General features: G+C 37.9%; 1 protein-coding gene and 1 long non-coding RNA gene across 2 annotated transcripts in view; one reads left to right on the plus strand and one right to left on the minus strand.

Annotated features, from left to right (window-relative positions):
• LOC127526015 (uncharacterized) overlaps positions 1-4,425 on the plus strand; it is a 59,549-nt gene extending 55,124 nt beyond the window's left edge. Inside the window, exon 3 of the long non-coding RNA XR_007933640.1 lies at positions 4,279-4,425. This is a non-coding gene — a long non-coding RNA (uncharacterized LOC127526015). The remainder of the gene's footprint in view (positions 1-4,278) is intronic.
• Positions 1-12,068, minus strand: part of bub1bb (BUB1 mitotic checkpoint serine/threonine kinase Bb) — a 56,911-nt gene that overhangs the window by 43,413 nt on the left and 1,430 nt on the right. Inside the window, exons 3-5 of the mRNA XM_028821648.2 lie at positions 10,816-10,875; positions 6,048-6,192; positions 813-1,009 (exon numbers count right to left, since the gene is read on the minus strand). Coding sequence (XP_028677481.2) covers positions 813-1,009; positions 6,048-6,192; positions 10,816-10,875 — 402 coding nt within the window. The remainder of the gene's footprint in view (positions 1-812; positions 1,010-6,047; positions 6,193-10,815; positions 10,876-12,068) is intronic.

The following is a 12,068-nucleotide window of genomic DNA, read 5'->3' on the forward strand; positions in this document are numbered from 1 at the left end:
GTCCACGGAGTATTTTGCTTTACGCATTTGCTTTGATCTCTCGCCATTATGTCAGTGCCATTTTTGCTCTTGTTTGTGCCTTACTACTCACACGAGCGCAGGAAATCTCAGTCAAACCAATGAAGCTAACTTTCCTTCTAGCAAGGAGAGTCAAACTAAAACAAACGGTTGGTTTTGTCACAGTTTACAGTTGATTACAATCATCAAAGCCTCCTTTTGACAAAAGTCGACATCAGCCCTGAAAGAGTTAAAGGTCAAATACTGTAGGTGTTTCTGCTTCATGCTTAACTTTAATGTGACATGAGCAGTACAGTGATGTGCTCAGTACCTCCGAGTGTTTTACAATTCTTCATGAAAACTCGGGTGAATCTACGTAACTGGTAAGCACATTTCCAGAACTCATTTTAATGTTGCATATGAATGAAACCTGTAAATACAATAATGCAACATACATAACTCATTAATGAAAACTCTCATCTAATATTCAGTGTTCTATAGACTTTTTTTTTTTTTTTTTTTTTTTATAAATAAGAGCATTCCAAAGCAACATTCTGTACCATGCAAAGAATCAAAAAAAGATGAGGCATTTATAAGAGGAAACTTAAATTGAAGCTGGTACATCAAACATGACAGTTTTCCCCCCTAACCTAAAGCTGAGGTTTCAGAAGTAACTGTTAAATCTGCTGGCCAATAGTCAGCATCTAGGAAAGTATTTCTTATTGTAGGGAGAGCAGTGAATGTTAAGACCAGATAGGTTTAGTTGTTTCGGGAACACACACACACACAAATAGTAACTGCATTTTTATTAGTACCTGAAATGATACTGAAGTTTATCAAACGGTTCTGCTTTGCATTTCAGACCCTCCTGAAAAATGGCATCAGCCCTTTTTACGTTGCCTTGGCTTTCATATTCTTCTGCCCATGATATGTAAAGGGCAGCAAGCTGGGTTCCAATTCCTTGACTATGCACATAAGAATATAAATCCAAAGGTTGGCTGCAGAACTCTGCCTTTAAAAGAAAAATGTATAAATTAACACAAAAAAAATCCTTACAAGAAGATGGCAACAATGGAAAGGTGTATTGTGGGTTAGAGCTGGGCAATACAGAAAATTTTAAACTCCTTTCCATGTTTAATAAAAAGCAGTATGCAAAATGTACTATCAAAATGTTCAACACTTAATTTTAAGTAAAATACTTAAGTAAAATCTAACAATCCCCAGCGCTCTTCTTAAGCAGGTCTACATTGGTTACGCTCACATAGAAGGTAGTGTTAAGCAAGGAAATAAATAAAATAATAGAGTGAGGACAAGAAGCAGCAGCATTTAGTACAGGTAATGCGAACGTTGCGGTTTGCAAATGGTTCAATTTTCCCAGAATGACAGTTCAAGCACTACAACATCTAAAAATAAAACCGGTTACTGCATGTTATAAAAAATGCCTCTGGTGGTCTTTTCTGCCACTGATATCAGGCAATTCAATGCTTCCATCCAATGTGCTTGTTAAGTTTATTTTTGTTTACTTGTCAATAATATAGCCAATCAATGAATCGATTCCTGTGAGTCTGTATTCTTGTTTTTTATGCTTCTGTTGTTGTATGCATCTGAATTTCCCCATGGGATTAATCAAGTTTATCTAATCTTATATGAAAAGGCCATCCTGGGATGTCAGGCACCTGTAATGTGCTCTTCTGCCTACCTGGCAAAACATGTCCCTGCTAAGTAAAGTTCCAAAAAATTGTTTGCTGTTCTGATACATAGCAGTGGTGTGAAAAACTATTTGCCCCCTTCCTGATTTCTTATTCTTTTGCATGTTTGTCACACAAAATGTTTCTGATCATCAAACACATTTAACCATTAGTCAAATATAACACAAGTAAACACAAAATGCAGTTTTTAAATGATGGTGTTTATTATTTAGGGAGAAAAAAAAATCCAAACCTACATGGCCCTGTGTGAAAAAGTAATTGCCCCCTTGTTAAAAAATAACCTAACTGTGGTGTATCACACCTGAGTTCAATTTCCGTAGCCACCCCCAGGCCTGATTACTGCCACACCTGTTTCAATCAAGAAATCACTTAAATAGGAGCTGCCTGACACAGAGAAGTAGACCAAAAGCACCTCAAAAGCTAGACATCATGCCAAGATCCAAAGAAATTCAGGAACAAATGAGAACAGAAGTAATTGAGGTCTATCAGTCTGGTAAAGGTTATAAAGCCATTTCTAAAGCTTTGGGACTCCAGCGAACCACAGTGAGAGCCATTATCCACAAATGGCAAAAACATGGAACAGTGGTGAACCTTCCCAGGAGTGGCCGGCCGACCAAAATTACCCCAAGAGCGCAGAGACGACTCATCCGAGAGGTCACAAAAGACCCCAGGACAACGTCTAAAGAACTGCAGGCCTCACTTGCCTCAATTAAGGTCAGTGTTCACGACTCCACCATAAGAAAGAGACTGGGCAAAAACGGCCTGCATGGCAGATTTCCAAGACGCAAACCACTGTTAAGCAATAAGAACATTAGGGCTCGTCTCAATTTTGCTAAGAAACATCTCAATGATTGCCAAGACTTTTGGGAAAATACCTTGTGGACTGATGAGTCAAAAGTTGAACTTTTTGGAAGGCAAATGTCCCGTTACATCTGGCGTAAAAGGAACACAGCATTTCAGAAAAAGAACATCATACCAACAGTAAAATACGGTGGTGGTAGTGTGATGGTCTGGGGTTGTTTTGCTGCTTCAGGACCTGGAAGGCTTGCTGTGATAGATGGAACCATGAATTCTACTGTCTACCAAAAAATCCTGAAGGAGAATGTCCGGCCATCTGTTCGTCAACTCAAGCTGAAGCGATCTTGGTTGCTGCAACAGGACAATGACCCAAAACACATCAGCAAATCCACCTCTGAATGGCTGAAGAAAAACAAAATGAAGACTTTGGAGTGGCCTAGTCAAAGTCCTGACCTGAATCCAATTGAGATGCTATGGCATGACCTTAAAAAGGCGGTTCATGCTAGAAAACCCTCAAATAAAGCTGAATTACAACAATTTTGCAAAGATGAGTGGGCCAAAATTCCTCCAGAGTGCTGTAAAAGACTCATTGCAAGTTATCGCAAACGCTTGATTGCAGTTATTGCTGCTAAGGGTGGCTCAACCAGTTATTAGGTTCAGGGGGCAATTACTTTTTTCACACAGGGCCATGTAGGTTTGGATTTTTTTTTCTCCCTAAATAATAAAAACCACCATTTACAAACTGCATTTTGTGTTTACTTGTGTTATATTTGACTAATGGTTAAATGTGTTTGATGATCAGAAACATTTTGTGTGACAAACATGCAAAAGAATAAGAAATCAGGAAGGGGGCAAATAGTTTTTCACACCACTGTAGCATATGAGTGGACAAACAGCGTGTCATTGGGAGGTTTAAGAACTGCAGTGACTTCAATATTTCTAAGCATATTTTTTCTTGCTTCACTTGCGCCCAGAGAATACTTGTGCTTTGTCAGTGTCAAATAAAAACAATAGTTAGCAATTCAGATCACATCAGAAGTGAACTGTTCAAGCAGCGTGCAAGCCCTTGTCCCTTCATTTCGTGCTACTGAAACATTACAGGCAGGAGAAGTAAAAAAACTGCTTCAAAGAATGCTTTTTACCCTCTTTTCTTTCTTCAAAATGTGTGTTTTAGTTATGGGGTAACCCGAATTACTGGCAATTTTCTTTTCCTATCGAGTGTGTAGTTTTGTTTAGCAAGTGAATCGAGCTTCCTAATGACTGTGAGAATGTCAGTCCTGAATGATCTTGTCTTGTTTAGTGCTCTGTGTTGTCCTTGCTCACTCACTGTATTTTGTGTCTTGCCGCATTAAGCAAAAGTTTGCAAGGTATAAATTTATTATGTTTCCAAAGTGGTAGGCATCAATGATCAAATCTAAGTGCATCTATAAAGGAGGTGAAGAAAAAAAGAAAAGCAAATGTTCTAAAAGATTAATGTCCAAAAGATCTTTATCATGTTTAACTCTAGTTACATCATACATTTTTAGCAAGTGTTCATTCCGATTTTAAAACATGGTATATGGCGGTGATTCATATGTGGCGATTCTTCACCTGCCTTTACAGATAAATGCAAATTTTACTAAAGTTTCTGTTAATTGTTAGATTTGTTTTGTAATTCTGTTTCAAGAATTGGTTTATAATCTTTTTAAAACCGTTTAAAGTAAAGTTTCTTTACATTGGTTTTGACAGCTTATTTTACTCACTATTTTAACTTCGCTTTTATTTTTTTTTTTAGACCACTAATACAAACAAATGTCAGACTGAAGAAATGGATTTCTTTATGATCAAGAAATAGGCAATGAAAGGATCAGATATTTGGTTACCCTCTGTGCTCTATTCTTGGACTCTCTGATCAGAGTCAGAAAAGGCACATATAGGAAAATACAAACTTTCTAACCATTATAAGTGATATAAATCATAAATATATAATATACACATGTACATGTATTATGATTTGTGATTTTTCAGGTAATTAAGTGCTTTGTCTTTTCTTAAATAAATAGTCAAATGGAGAGACAGAAATATACCAATGTTTACCGATTGACAGACACAGTTTTCAACACAATACATGCAATGTATTGAGATATAAAATCAAAATGGTTAGAGAAAAAAAAAGCTATTTGAGAATTTTTTTTTCTGGCATTGCTATTCATGAAGCTGTTACTTTTTTTTAGTGGGGGGGGGGGGGGGAGCTTACTTTGCTAATCTTCTTATATGATACGCTACATCATGGCTGTCCGTTTGTCAGTCCAGGATTTTAAATCACCTGTAGCTCACAAACCGTTTGATCTGTTGACCTCAAATTTGGTACACATATACTACATGGCGTCTACTATCCGCTTTCGGGATGATGATTGACTTCCAAGGTTATTCCTCTTTTTATTTTTAATTTTATTGTAGAATCAACTCTTGGCAGCGGACAGCAGGGCAGCCGTGCGGTGCATGCGTATGGGCACCGTCCTCATCCCTACCACCTTTGCCGTCACTTCCCCTACCTCTTCTTATCTTAAATCATTCTTGAGGCAGATTGAAGACTTAAGTGCCAGCCTAAATGAAAATTTAAGGGAAATGTACTAAGTAATTGCAACACAAACACGGACTTAATCAGTTTTAACGTGAAAAGATGCAGACAAAAGAAGAGAAGAAGCGGGCCGCTAGGGTGGAGAAAAGAAAAGCTGCTCAGGAAGCAGCAAGCGCATCAACCTCTGAGCAAACAAATGCTAAACGTACAGAGAAAGAGGATGAAAACTACGAACGCTCAAGTCAAGTGTATTCACTGCACGTTATCGTGTAGTGCGCCGTTACTGGTATTCCATATTATTAATGTGAGAAAAACAACATTTATGGTATACATGGTGCTGTTCATCAATCTTTAAGGTGTTTTGAGAACAGAGATATTAAATATATTAGTTTTGCTCAAAATAACAGCGGTATCAATTTAAATCCATAACCACTCAGCCCTATTGTGAGCAAATTCTAGCAGTGAAGCACAAATTAAACTAAATTACATAAGGTATACTGTAGTATCAAGTTAAAGCAAACACATTCACACAATATTTACTACTACTAAATAATTTTAAACTTTATATATGTATCTACAAAACTTCATAAGCTTGCCATCAAGCACTCTATGAAGCACTCTAAACTTGTCTCAATTCTTTAATATTTTTTTGCCACAAGTCATAAACTTAGAACCTTTTGAACAATTTTAATTAGAAAGTAAAATCATATTACATTAAAGTTCACAGCTTAAACTTTATAGAGAATTAGCTTATATTTGGTAGCAAGAATGCAAATGAATCAACTAAGCTACAAACATAAAATGGTAATGCATAAAAGTTGAATAATAAATTGAAAAAGAACTGCAGCACACTTATTGGTGGAATGTATGCACATCTCCACCAAACTGTGATGACAGCATAAACATTCTCATACAAATCAAATACGTAAACATTGCCCCTTCCCTCAATGATTATTAAGAAAAATAAACCATAGTGCACTTACATATTTAATCCACAGACTGAGATAGCGATGGTCACCAAAGTATTTGGTCTCATTTTTAAAAGCCGTGACAGCTCTTTCAAGTAATGTTGACAGATTACTCTCTTTGCCACCTTGAGGAAACACCTGCTGAGTCCATTTAATGTACCTTAAATTAGACAAATTACTGTTCATTGAAAGCGAAAAAGATGAAACTTAAAAAAAAAAATCAATAAAAAAATAAAAAATTTCAAACCATACATATAATGAAAGTAAATAATTACAGATCCTTTTTCAGCTTTCACTGCAATTTAACACTGATATACCACAGTATGATTAACGACTGGGAATGTGTTTTCATTATCTTGTATTCTACAGAGTGCCCATTTTACTAAGGAAGCCTAACATTGACTTAGTCTCCCATTTGCTTTAAGATCACACCTATATTCAGAGAAAGGTTTCAAAAAGGTGTTAAAAGTGTGATAGTCGGCTGTAGGTCTACGTCAACTAAAGTCTGTCCAATAATTGCCACAAACTAAAAGCTGGTGATTTAGGACTAGTTTGTTCCTTCAGAACAAACAGATGTGTAACTGGAATGAGATATAAAAAGGTCACTGTCTAAACCTGAATTCCTGGTCCCAAGACTTTTAGCCTTGTGGCATGCAGCATTATCTTTGTCTAAAAACCATTTTGCTGATAGGTATACAATTTACAATACAGTTTATTTTTGTATAGCCCAGGGGTCGGCAACCCGCGGCTCTGGAGCCGCATGCGGCTCTTCAGCCTCCTTGTAATGGCTCCTTTTGGCCTTGACAAAAAAAAAAAAAAAACATGAAAATGAATAACGGCAATTTCTTAATTTAATTTGTATATAATATATGTAATATATATAATGTTTATTTACTACTACTACTGTTATACACTTTAACATCTAATTTTTATTTATAATTTGTCAACTAAAATATGCGTCACATCTACGTCTATAGCCCTCGCCTTTACCTGCAGGTGGCTTCTGGAGTGTGCGACCCCTGCACTAACCATGAATAAATCCCAAAAATGAAAAATCCCAGAAGAGAACAGAGTGTTTAATTCTGCGTGGACAGAAGCATTTGCCTTCACCGCCAACGACGCTGGCTTACCGGTGTGCTTAATATGTGGCGATAAATTATCGAACAACAAAAAATGTAACGTTGAAAGACATTTTCGAAACAAGCACTCAGCATTCACTGAAAAATACCCAAGTGAAGATGAGCGAAAGAGAGCAATTTTGGAACTGCAACGGAAAGCTGAACAGAGCAAACATACTTTCAAAAAGTGGATCACTTCTCCACAATCAACTACAGCTGCTAGTTTTGTGGCAGCTCAAGAGATCGTAAGGAGGGGTAAGCCGTTCACAGACGGAGAATACATGAAAGAATCGTTCATAAAAATATCAGAGCATCTATTCTCTGACTTTAAATGTTTTGGTGTTTGAGCGCATGATGACAGTGTTTGCCAGAGATGTACAGAAAGGTACACTCTCTCACTTCCCCTCCCTGAGAGAGTTCAAAGCAGTGAACATTCACATAAATTGTGATTATTTCCACCGTACAATTATTGCAATGCAAGCTGCATTTAGAGAAAGATTCAGTGAGTTCAGAAAGAAAAAAAACACTCTCTCCTTCCCTGGACATCGACCCATCCCTGCTGAACACATCCGCATTCACAGGAGTAAGTAAGCCCGATCTAGAAATTGAACTGGCCGCATAGCGGATAAAGATTTATGGGTGTCCAAGTTCAAATGCCTGACAGCGGATCTTGAAGAAGTCGCCCGTCAGAAGGCTACTCTCGCTAAAGAGCACAAATGGACTGATATTGAAAACCTCCCCAAACCCGACAAACTTGTTTTCAATACATGGAGTGCCATTCCCGAAACATATATGAACATGAAAAAATATGCATTTGGAGTCCTGTCCATCTTTGGCTCAACATACTTATGTGAGCAAGTTTTCTCAAGAATGAACTTCATAAAGTCCAAATATCTCTCCCACCTCACACATGAGCCTGCAGTCCTGTGTGAAGGTCAAAGTCACATCGTATAGCCCCGACATAGAACAACAACAACATTTATTTATATAGCACATTTTCATACAAAAAGTAGCTCAAAGTGCTAGAGATGATCTGCAGCGAACTTCAGAAACAGAAGTCACATTAAACAGGTGAGAACAATAGCATTTAATAGGCTAATATTTAAAAAAAAAAAAAAAAAAAACACATTTATTTCAGACCCGGAGCTGATTTAGGTTTTTTTGTATGTTCAGGTGCTTCAGTTGATTTCTGGCTGAGAGGGAAACCTGAAGAGGATGAGAGCACACTGAAATGGAATTTTATGTTTACTTTTTTAAAGCTGCTAAGCTACAGCTAAATGTTTTATTTATATTAAAGTGGGCTAGTTTTTATTTTAATTTTATACAGGTATAGGAAGGACTCAAATAGGCCTGCAGAGTTCAGTTAAATTTATTTCAAAGTAGGCCTACACATGCACACTGCACTTCTGTTTGTTGTATTCCGTGGTTGTAACATGTAAAATCTAAAAAAAGATTAAAACTTTTAAAAGTTTATAAGCCGTGTTATGTTTTGCGGCTCCAGACTATTTTTCTTTGGAGGAAGAGGGAGCAAAATGGCTCTTTTGATAGTGAAGGTTGCAGACCCCTGGTATAGCCCAAAAATCACACAGGAAGTGCCGCAATGGGCTTTAGCAGGCCCTTCCTCTTGACAGCCCCCCAGCCTTGACTCCCTTAGAAGACAAGGAAAAACTCACCAAAAAAAACCTAGTAGGGAAAAAATGGAAGAAACCTTTGGAAAGGTAGTTCAAAGAGAAACCCCTTTCCAGGTAAGTTGGGCGTGCAGTGGGTGTCAATTTGCTGTTACCCAACCATTCTTTATTGTACAGTATATAGCAAAATAATCAGCACACATAATTAAGTAAACAAACAAGGTTACAATACAAATTAGCATCACTTATAACAAATGTACAAAGGAATAAAAAGACAGCAAGTACAAAATACATCACTGATAGATACTAGGAGGATCTTGAACGTATACATATCTAACTAAATACAACTACACCACAAGGAAAAAGTGAGTATTGCCATTTTGCTGTGCTTTTAGTGGCATACAAGGCCTGTTAAGACAGCATATTTAACAGGAATGCAGAACGCCAGTTGCACCCCCACCTGCATCCCACAGTGAATGGCTGAACTACAGCTCTACCAACAACTCTTTACTTCATCTGACATCAAAGCTGTAAGTCAGAGTTAAGTTGACACTTCAGCCAAAAAGTCACTCAAAATGACATTGCAGTTAGTAGCCTTAAATGAAATTGAACTCTGGCTGCATGCGATGGACAAAATAACACACCTATAAGCAGGCCCTGGATCTGTAACTGCAAGGGAGCTTAATCCAACCACCACAGGTTGCACCTTCCTTTCAAAACAAGGCATTTCTCTCTTTTAGAAATTTAAAAGCTAGCCACCCAAACTCGCCAGCCCCTTGAAAACTATCACTTTATAGGACCGTGCAAACCTGTATTAATACTTGTGTGCACATTAAAATGTTTTTTTGTACAATGTACAATTCTCATGACAGTGGAATAGTTTTTTCTTAGCCAGTCTACTACAGTAATTGCAGTGGAAAATGTGGTTAACATCCACTCATGCATGGGAAAAAAAAAATACCGTCGAATACCGTGAAACCGGCATAATTTAGAAAAAATACTGTGATATAGAATTTTGGTCATACTGCCCAGCACTACTCCTTGTACATAGTCATATACTCTTATATGTGGAAATTAACTTTCGTCCAGTAAGTAACTTGTAGATAATAAAGCTAAACTACCGATAACTATTCAATAGGTGCTACGAGTTAACATCATCAGTGCTAAGAGGCTAAAGGAGATTTTTCAAGGATTCATACAGAGTATTTGCAGTCTAATAATAACTTACAATATTCTATTCACCTGTATCTTAAAGTAGTTCTAATATCAGCTACTAATTTTCTCCCCATGTACCTACTCCTGCTTTTGGAAAACGTGAAAATACATTTTCACTCTCCAAACACAGAAATACAATTCTCCAAGTAGATAGAGATTGATAGATAGATACTTTATTAATCCCAAACATTACCCCGTTTAAATCTATGTATGTTGCAAATTCATCCCTCCAATTGCCAAAACTAGCCAAAAAATACTGTATCTGCATTTTTCCATGACACTTAGGAGTACTGGCCTCAGAAGAGAGTCCAAGCATGCAGCAACTAAAGAGCTGAAAGGACAAGCAAAAAAGACGGGTTCAGAAGAACCTCTTAACTGCCTAACATGTTTATAGGTTATAAGGTGTAAACTGTGTGGAAATGTATGCTGGGGGTCTGAAACAAATGCTTTAAAAAAATATAACAGGCATCTGAAGAGTAGTAATGCATTTCATAAAAGAAATAATGTCCCTCATTCAACTCCATCCTCATTCCCATCCAAACAGACTAAGTTCCGATTTTATGTTCCAACTGTTCACCTCCAATTTAAAAAATAAATTTCTACCATTACAAAAAAATGTTGTGATTTATGAAATATTTATAAAAGTAAACCAACTCTGTAATATAAAGTGGAAAGGACACAAAGTTTGATAAAACCTATTGCTCTATTATGGTATATGGCAGCTTGAGAATATCAAAGATGCTCTTTAAAGTTTAAAATGCTAACAGGGCTGCAATTACTTTCAAAACTATGAAAAAAGTAAAACATTAAGAAACTACTTACCTATCCCAAATATCAAGAGGATCATCACCATTGCAAAACCGGATTTCTGTCTCAAAGGTCCTGAAAATAAAATGAATACAGATAAGAAACTTAAAAGAAAAAAAAAAATCAACAATCCCAACTGCTTTTCAACTTACAGAACAAAAAAAATAATTTTTCTTGAACTTTCATATTCTCTAGGAAGTGAAGCCTACTACGGCAGCACGGAACACAAGATAGGTATTATCAACATATAGTACAGGGAGATTCATTCAAAAGAACCCCGAATATTCTGTAATAACACTCGCTAGGACGAAACAATGTGCCCCTCACTAGATGGACCTTCGAACAAGCCGGGATGCTCCTACGTCAGAGCGATGAGGTAGGCGCCGGACAGCCGTCGTGACGTTTAACCTCCGTTTGCAAATTCTGGGTGCCTTCACTCATTCATTCGACTTCTCATCGGGATGGTGGTGTACAGTATTGAGCAGTGCGTCTTCGTGGCGCGAACCTATCGGGTCATCAATTCATGTAAGCGATGTCAGAATCAACTGGATGAGCATGAGTTAACGGAAGGTTACTTCCAGCAAGATGGAGCAACATGTCACACATCGGCAAGGAGCATGGCAGAAACCGAGTCCATCTTCGTCAACAGGGTCATTTCAAAGGGGCTTTTGCTACCACGGTCGTCAGATCCGACACCACCAGACTTCTTCCTTTGGGGTCTGCTCAAAAGGAAAAGTCTATCGGAACAAGCCTCGCACTGTGGAAGATTTGAAGGAAAACGTCCAACGTGAAATTCCTGCTATTCCCCTCGTGACGCTTGCCGATAAGTTCAGGAAGCTGGGGCGCCGCGTCGAAATGTGTCTGTCAGAAAACGGAACCCATTTCCAGCATCGTATGTAATGCAATCGATTACACACACGTCAAGGTATAGAGCGTATTTTTTGGTTCTGACGGCTTCATCCCAAAGGGCGTTACAACAGAATATTCGGGGCATCTTTCGTGTATAATCGCCCCTGTACTTTAAGTTATAGCCATAGCCATGCTCACACTTCCACATTCACTCAGACCAGTTCGAGAGTCGGTTGTCAGTTTAACTAACGAATGCATGCCTTTGGAACGTGGAGGAAAACCAGAGTACTGACAATGACACCAAGAGAACATACAAATTCAAAGCAGTCACTGACTGGCCCAGGACTCAAACCCACGTTGCTGCCGTTGTAAAGAAACAACAGCGGCGCAAGCCACATCACCGCCGGACGGAGAGAGAC

The sequence above is a fragment of the Erpetoichthys calabaricus genome, chromosome 16 (assembly GCF_900747795.2).
Source record: "Erpetoichthys calabaricus chromosome 16, fErpCal1.3, whole genome shotgun sequence".
NCBI lineage: Eukaryota > Metazoa > Chordata > Cladistia > Polypteriformes > Polypteridae > Erpetoichthys > Erpetoichthys calabaricus.